We start from the raw sequence: 8180 nt of genomic DNA, 5'->3' as shown, positions 1-8180 counted from the left end.
CACCTCAGCCCTGCAGCTTCCAGAACAAGGGACTCAAAACCTCCAGGGCAAGCTCTGTGTTAGTCAAAAGCCAGTGAGATGCTCTACAAGTTTCCCTCCTGTATGCGCTTATGTATACTTCTCCCCAGCTAGAGGAGGGGCTTCCCAAGAACTGGAACCCCTGTATTGGTTCCACACCTCCTTATTAAGTACCCCAAACAGGCTTCTGCCCAAATCGAGAGAATAATACCCGGTCCGGACATTGCCCTAACAGCAGAGCACCAGCCTGCTCCTGTCCCCAACCGCAGCGCTCCCACACTCCTCCCCGACACGCGGAACCTCCGCCTTGCAATCTTTTTACCAAGCTCAGAAAACTCTGGGGCAAACCGGCCGCCCAAGAGCGGGCTTTGGAAGCTGTGTGTGGGGGGCGGAGGCAAACAGGCCCTTCTGTAACTTCTTGGACCCGGAGCAGTGGAGTCTGGAGCCAGATCTCCTTCCCGGTCCCCCTCCGGCCTCGCCGCACCCCTGGGCGACGCTGCTCGGGCCGGCCTGATGTGCGGTGTCGGGGAGGGGAGGTCAAAGGGCACAGCCCTTGGCACGGAGGGCTTGGTGAGGGGGCTGGGGACTGCTGAACTCGGCCTCTGGGCGCAATGCCAGGGAAGAAACGCTGGAGAGGATGCCACCTGCTGGCGAGGGATCCGGGCAAGCAGGGTGGGCGCCACGAAGACCCGGAGCCTGGCTGTGCAGAGAAGAAGAATTCGGGCGATCCTGCAAGTTGCCGGCTTTCTGCTGTCTCTTCTTGTTAGGACCGCCACCTGCACCCGGCTGCGCCCAGGGACCCCGCGACCCGCGCGCCCTGCTCCACACGCGGAGGTCCACCCCCCGGGCCGGCGCTCTGCCTTCTCCCGCCCCTCGCAGCGCGCTCCCAGGTCCACGGACGCTCCACTCTCCTCCATCACGTGGAGCCGCCCGCGCCTCCCCGCCGCCCTCCTCGCTCCTCGCCAGCCAACGACGCGCAGGTCCCCGTGCAGCGCCAGCAGGTTAACCGCGACCCCGGAGGAGGTGAGGCCAAGGACCGGCCCGGGCGGAGATGGCGGGGCCGCCGTCGGGGCTGGCGCCAGAGCCCGGCCTGCTGTGGGTCCTGCAGGTACGGCTCTCGGTCCCTCGGCCCCACGTGGTGGCTGCTGAAGATTGCCGTGGTTTTTCCGGCACTCAGGGTTAAAACGCCTCCTGGTCCTTTTAGAGGCAGGCAGCTCATCACTTAATCCGGGCGTGTTTCCTTTCCACCGGAGACCGCAGGCGGCGGGAGGGGGGCGGGAGGGGGTGGGGAGGAAGGCAGGAGGAAGAAGGGGACCGACCTAGCTGATGTGGGGGCGGGGGTGGAGACACTTTCATGCCCGTGAGATCAGTCTGAGACCAATGGGACAGCGAAGCAAGGTCCTTCCATCCTCACTTCCACTTCCTCTCACCTTCTCCAGCCCCACAGTGAGTGAGTGTGGATGTGTGCCTGCCCGATTCTAGTGCATTACACAATCCGCTAACCTAAGGACCCTGGTTTTGTAACATTTCCCTCCAGGGGGGACCCCAGGCCACTTAGAAACTCCCGATCAAAATTAAATTACAATTTAAAGGATAAATCTTCAGTCCAATCCAGCATGGCTTTGTAAAGTGGCCTCTTTACCTCTAATAATTAGTCCCATTCATTGCAAAGTTTGGCCTTAGGAACTGGCGGCACCCAGACCTTAAATTCTGCCCCCCCCCCCCCCCCCCCCGCATAGATTTAATGGGTAGTTACTACTAAAATTATAGCATGATACATGCCATGCTTTCATGGCACATGTTTAGAATTCTTGCTCATCTTTCGTGTGTGGTTCTGATCTGCCTCTTCTACTTCATGGCAATATCTGTTGTATCAAGTCAGTAGGTTAAGTCTCACTGACCCTTTGCTTCCTTACCTTGCCTGTTAGTTTAGCTAATGGGATGCCTCTTTGGGGTCCTCTAAGTTTCAGTTGCTCCACATCCCCCCCCCCCCAAAGCTTGCTTACAAATTTCGCTTTGAGATGTTTAACAGCCTCTAAGTGGTGCAGTTAAATAAACTATTAAGTCAAGAATAGAAAAGTCAACAAAGCAGGCGCCTACTAATTTGTAGATCTGTGATGTCAACTACCTACTAGCACTCACTTTTACATGTGCCCCTACTTCTTTCCTTCTTGTTTGTACATATCACACACACAAAAATTAAAATCCACATGGAAACTTGGAGATTGGAATGTATATTGCCACCCACAAAGTGCCCAAAAGGTGTGAGACTGATGGAGGAAAGGCTAAGCATTTCCCTCCAAGATCTCCCCAGGGTCCAGTGACTGAAGAAGGCAATGATTGATTTGATCATTGAATGGCACAAATCGAGGCAGCATGCTTCATTTTCCTCTCAGGGCTCTTCCACCTTCCCTTAACGCAGTCTGTAGCATGCTACATATTCTTTATGTGTTGTTTGGTACCCATCCCTACAGTTTGTATCTTAAATGTGCACGCTGCTTCCCCACTACTTTATGGAGTCCTAAAGGCCTGGTCTTGGCTAATGGTTTTATTTTCCCCAGTGCTCTGCTTATACCAGGCATGTCTGAAGGTTTATCAAGTAAATAGACCTAGAAAATTCACTTTGAAGAAATGGAGTTTGATTTGAATGTGGATTTCACGACAGGTAAAAGATCTGAAGGAGAGAGTTGTCTGTGACCTTGACCTCTCCTTCTCCATAAAATTCACAGCACCTCTTGGAGAAAAGACACGCTCAGAGTGATGGAGCGCTCATTAGAGGAGAGGCACCACATGCAAAGGCGGGCTGCTCCCCTGTCCTTGTTAAGAAATGCACAAACCAAAATAATGATAATAAATGGGCAGGTGTCACAAGCCCACTGGCTGCCCCTCTCTCGTTCCTGCATTTTGTTTTCAAGGGATGTTGCAAAGCAAACCCATGTCCAAACGTTCAGGTTTTCTACCCGCCCCCGCCCCCTCCCCAGGAAAGTCTCAAACAAACATGCAAAGCGTGCTTATCTTTCCTCCAACTCTGAGGCTCCCGCGGCACAAGTTGGCCAAGTCCTTCCTAGAGAAAGCTGCACAGCCCTCCGTGCAGCTTTTCCTTTTCAGCCCCCGTTTCCCGTCCCCTCCTGCACAAAGGCAACGCCTGCCTATTTTAATGCACATCCACGCACCGAGCCATCGTTAACTTCACTCCCGTGGAACCACATGGCAGCGAATGGACCAAAAGTCACAGCTGCGCTTCCCGCTCAAGATGCCTTTTGGTCAGGAACGGGGACAAAAGCCGAATCTCCCCGTTTAGGATAAAGAGAGAGAGCAAGCACGCGGCCTCCCCCTCCCCTCAGTTTGGCCCCGCTCCCCCCCGGGGCGTGCGTTTCCTCTTTCCTGCTGACCTGTTTCCCCTCCTCTCCCCCGCCCCAGCCTCGGTGAGCAGCCCTCCTGTCACTCAGCCGCTCGCGCCCTCGCGCGCCGCTCGCCGTGGGAGGAGCCGCCGGAGGAAGCCGAGGGCTGGGACGCGGCGCAGCCCGAGCATGGACCTGCCACCGCGAGCGGGGACAGCGCCGGCGACCGCGGCTCCCCGAGGCGACTGAAAAGAAAAGAAAGAAGACAACTTGGGTCGGTTGGCTGCTGCTTTCCAGAGGCCCCGACGAGCGAGGCCGCCCGGAGGGACGGACGGACAGACGGATGGTCGGCGCGAGCCGGAGGGGACCGGCGGCCGCGGCTGAGCAGGGCGAGTCGCGGAGGACGAGAAAGTGACTGCACCCCCAAGTTGCCCCGCCGACTCCCCTCGCCTGGCGAAAGGAATGAGACCTTTCCAGCTCGACCTGCTCTTCATCTGCTTCTTCCTCTTCAGTCAAGGTAGGACCCGCGCGCGGCTGGAGTCGCCGAGAAAGTGGGGTGGGCAGGGCGGCTGCGGGCGGCGCGGTGGCGGGGGGGCCGGCCGCTCGGGCGGGGGGGGTGCGCCTCGCCTTGCCCGGCGGAGATGCCCTGGGCATGGCTTCTTTTCCTTTGAAAAATGCCACAAAATGGTACTGTTTATTTTCCTTTGAAAGGAAGGAGTCTGGGGTGGGGGGGGTGATTTCTTCTTGCACTTCTCGACACCCAGCTCCAACTCAGCAATGCAAATGAGTTCTTTATGCTCCCGGTATGTTAATTAGATAGTGTCTCTGTGCAGATGCCACGATGAACTTCTGGGCATCCCTTGGCCTTCGGACCCAAGGTGGGGGCGGGGGGTGGGGGGAGAGTACCGCGAAGGGGAGCTTCGTTTCGGGGGGGTATGTGGGCTCCCGGGCGGGTCTGGCTGGTGTTCGAAAGCCAGCCTGTGCGGGTGCACAGGGGCAGAAGGGCCGCCGTGACCGAAGGTGCCGTGGGGGTAAATTGGCAGCGGCTGGGAAAGGATTGTGAAGAGTTGGCATTGAATTTCATCCAGTTCCCTGAACAAGGCGGAATTCCGAGTCCTCCACAGCCCTGGATGCAGGGTCTAAAATGGAATTTCGCCCCTGGTGCCAATTGTTTCCTTTCTGCAGCCTAGCAGGAGCGAGGGAGCTAGCGGAATCTCCAAAAAGAACTTTGCCACCTCTCAGCTCCCTGCTCCTGGAACCTCGGGCTGGTGGGGAGGAGGGGGGTGGGGAGGAGGGGGAGGGAGATCCTTCCAGCGAGGGAGGGGAGGCACCTATTCAGGCAAAGGCATCCGGAGTCACCTGTGGAACTGGGTTTGAAGGGAATACATAAACAGGCTCCTTCCCACTCTTTTGGAATGCCAGTGCCGCCCCTGCCATCTGAGGCAGCATTTGTGCCAGCCAGCCCAGCTCTTAGAGGGACAGCACTCTTGCCGGGAAAAAAAAAACACAACAGAGCATGTCCATCTGTTGATTAAATGAAGGGTAAAAGTTTTCGAGAAAGCAGAGCACCGACATGGGTGGCTGGCTTTGCAAAACCCACAGCCTGCCTCCCGTTTGAAACCCTGTCAGGGAGAAGCCAAGTGAAAGCAAGGTCCCATGTCTCCTTCCTCCGGGGCTGGTGATGACTGCAGATTTTCTCCTTATCTGTGCTGTTCAAACTTTGCTTATGACCATCCTGGCTAAACTTGAGGGCGCCCTTCCCCCATGTGAGTATGTGTGTACCCAATCCCGTGTGTACTTGTAGCGTGTACACACACACAGTCATGCATTCATGTCGTTGTGTACATCTCACCAGGGCGTCTTATAGCAGCGGGAAGATAAATGGCCTTCCCCAGAGTTTTCTGGCTGAATGAATAAGAACTATCTCAGAACACTGGTGTGGAGATGGGTTCGGTTATATTACCATTCTGTGAGGTTACTCTCTTGCTTGGACGTGTGCATGCTTGCTTACGGGCACACACAGGCACATGCACGCGGACACGGTCACTCCCATTCGTCTTTGCCTCTTACAGGTTCACTCAGGAAGTTGCATGTAGAATCCCAGAAGGCAGGAGAGCATGGGCTTCTGACTGCATGTACCACTCCATGTTTACGTGGGATCTGGTGCCCTTTTTAATTAACCTGGTGTGACTTTAGCAGCTTCATCTGTGATTCTTCTCTGGATTGGCATAAGGAGCCTGCAGGTGCCTAAGGGGCCTGCTCAGCTATCTGAATCATTACGGTGTGCGCCTTTTTCTCTGCTTCATTTCTCAGTACAGAGAGAATTCTTGACTGCCCCGCCTGACCTGTCAGGTTCAATGCTCTGTTCCACCTACCCTCAGCGCCAAGGCACAAGGAGGAAACCACGGCACCGTGTGCTTTTGAGTTACCTGATATTCTTGAGTGTCCTGAGCTTGGCCAGAGCTGCTCACCCCATGATGGAAGATGCAGAGTCCAGGGGACTCCAAAACAGGTCTAAAGAAAGGCTTTGAGACCAAAGAGGACCCAGAGAGAATCCCATGTGTAGTTAAACAACTCCTGGCTGCAGGAGCTCAGGGTCAAGGGGGAGGATGATTTACGGGCTTCGTGGCTGGGTGATAGAGGTAGCTTTAGACTTGATCTATAGACAATTGAGGTGGATTTTGTGCTGAGTATTGTGAATTCCCCAGAAGATTCTATTTGGCCCTTTTCACTTGTGTTACTTGGTCTGTATATTGTACCCCTGCCTAGATTTACCAAGTTATTGAGTAGGGCCTGTCCACTTTCAACTGGTCACAAGGGGATGAGCTCATGTGGCTCCAGATGGCTCCACTGTACCCCCTGATTGAGGACTGAGGTTCACGCTCCCCTGGCACCCCCCCCCCCAGAGCCAGCTGTCTGACCCCCGCCTCTCACTTGCTCCTTCTAGGATGCTCTTTCATGTAAGTTTCTGGAGACTCAGGGATGGATGGCCCTTCACTCAGGAGATAAATAAATAAGTAAAATAAAAACAAAATGAGAACAAAAAATACACCCGTTCAAGTTTCCCTTTAGGGCTTTTTCTAGCAGTCAGGTAATAAGTCCGTATCCCTCTATCTCACGGTGGGAACCTGCATGTCATTTTGGAGTTTGAGGGGCCATAATTCTCAGGCTTCTAGTTCCTGATTGTCTGTCTAATCCCCAGGCAGAGGGAGTGCCCCCAAACAGTGCCACAAAGACTTTAATGGGAAAGAAAAAATTAGGTAAACTCTAAAGTCCATTTCCATTGTCCTTCCTCTCCTAATCTCTTGAGGGCTTATTCACACAGACTCTTTTCCTAGCCCTTTAGAGAGCAGAAATTGCAGTACATGTAACGTCAGTAATCTGCTGCATCACCTTTCTTTTAAAGTTTGGGCTTTTAATGTAGTTTGGGATCAAATATTTATTTATCTTTCCGACGGCGGCAGTAGAAAGGCTAAATGACACTCCTCTGTCTGCACCCCTGCCAATGTCCCCCGGTCTAGCTCCCAGCAAGGAAGTGGAGAGCTGCCAGGGTATGCTGCATTTGTGGGTTCCTCTCTTGCTGGGGTTGCCTCTTCCCTCCGTCGTTAGGATCGCGGTGCTTAGTATGGAGAGGGATAATGTCACCGCACAATTTACCTACCACAGAGAAGAGGCATGGTCTGCTCCTGGGTGAAAAAGAATCAATGCTCTTATCATCCATCAACTTAGAACTTGCTATATTTTTTCCCTTTATCATTCCGGTTTGCCCACAATTCCTTTCTTCCGTGCCTCCTTCATCTTCGAGCCCTGTGCCCTCTAATCTCCATGTATGTGCCTGTCCTAAGGAGATCTGGAGGCTTAACAACTTAGCAGGACAGAAGATGCCCCGGATCCCATCGGATCTCAAGTTCTGACATGGTTTGGGGAATGTGCAGTGGGACAAACATGATACCTTCTCCTTCTGTGGCTCTGTAGAAGGGTGCTCTCTCCCCTGCTGTCCCACCCTTTGCTCTCGTGTTCCCAGAGCCTCCTCTTCTGCCCAAGAACTTTGTGGTTCTGAAGGTTCCCATCCTGGTGAGCTCCATACCCCATGCTGCTCTGACTGTTGGGGTGAGAGTGAAACTTAACCTTGAACTGGATATCATCTCCCTATTGGGAAGAAGCCAAGCCACCCTCTTGCTCTCCTGAGCTGCTGGCAGGAAACACCCAGAGGGGCTGTCAGGTATCTACCAGAGGGACAGAGGCTTACGGGCATATGACTCTCCAGGGGAGTCGAAGAGTAGCAAGTAGACACAAGGGAAAGTAGAGTGTAAGTAGAGAGAGCTGGCCAGGGTGACGGGGGCCATGGATGACAGGGAGCTTGGAAAAGGAGGAACAATTGCAAGAGGCTTGAACTTGCCGGGAGCTCCCTTGGGGAGGGGAGTGGAGCTTCAGAAGAGAGAATGAGGACATCAGAGGCCGCTGAAAGAATGGAGCAGAAAGTAGGGGGCACAGGCTGAGCAGACATTAGAAAAGGAAATTGTCAGTGGAGAGCAACTTTGGAAACATTTCCTCTTACCCAGAAATGTCATATAACAAAAGACGAAACAAGTAATACGTGTGATTCGCCCCCATAGCACCCCGAGTGGTATGGTGTCTTGCCTCAAGGAGGAAAAATCACCCCTTTTGTCCTGAAGGGCAATGTCTAGCTGCCAAGGATGTGGGACCACTTCATTATCAAATATTCTGGGTGTAGGGAACTGAGACGTGTCTCTTGGGGAGCGGGGAGGGGGCGGCGTTGCAATATCTGCCACCCAGCAGGGACTTTTCAGTTGCCAGCCA

General features: G+C 54.0%; 1 protein-coding gene across 9 annotated transcripts in view; it reads left to right on the top strand.

The window, feature by feature from the left end:
- Positions 1-660: 660 nt before the first annotated feature.
- Positions 661-8180, top strand: part of KIRREL3 (kirre like nephrin family adhesion molecule 3) — a 572737-nt gene continuing 565217 nt past the window's right edge. For 4 of the 9 annotated variants that reach the window (XM_058289308.2, XM_058289311.2, XM_058289305.1 and 1 more), the window contains exons 1-2: positions 661-1126; positions 3439-3876. In XM_058289308.2, coding sequence (XP_058145291.1) covers positions 3822-3876 — 55 coding nt within the window. In that variant the 5' untranslated portion in view covers positions 661-1126; positions 3439-3821. Of the gene's footprint in view, positions 1127-3438; positions 3877-8180 lie in introns of those variants that run through there. The other 5 variants (XM_071212417.1, XM_071212418.1, XM_071212416.1 and 2 more) reach the window with 3 other exon arrangements.

The sequence above is a fragment of the Dasypus novemcinctus genome, chromosome 27 (assembly GCF_030445035.2).
Source record: "Dasypus novemcinctus isolate mDasNov1 chromosome 27, mDasNov1.1.hap2, whole genome shotgun sequence".
Classification (NCBI taxonomy): domain Eukaryota; kingdom Metazoa; phylum Chordata; class Mammalia; order Cingulata; family Dasypodidae; genus Dasypus; species Dasypus novemcinctus.
Note: the sequence above shows the minus strand (reverse complement) of the source record. Positions and strands in the feature narration are given on the sequence as shown.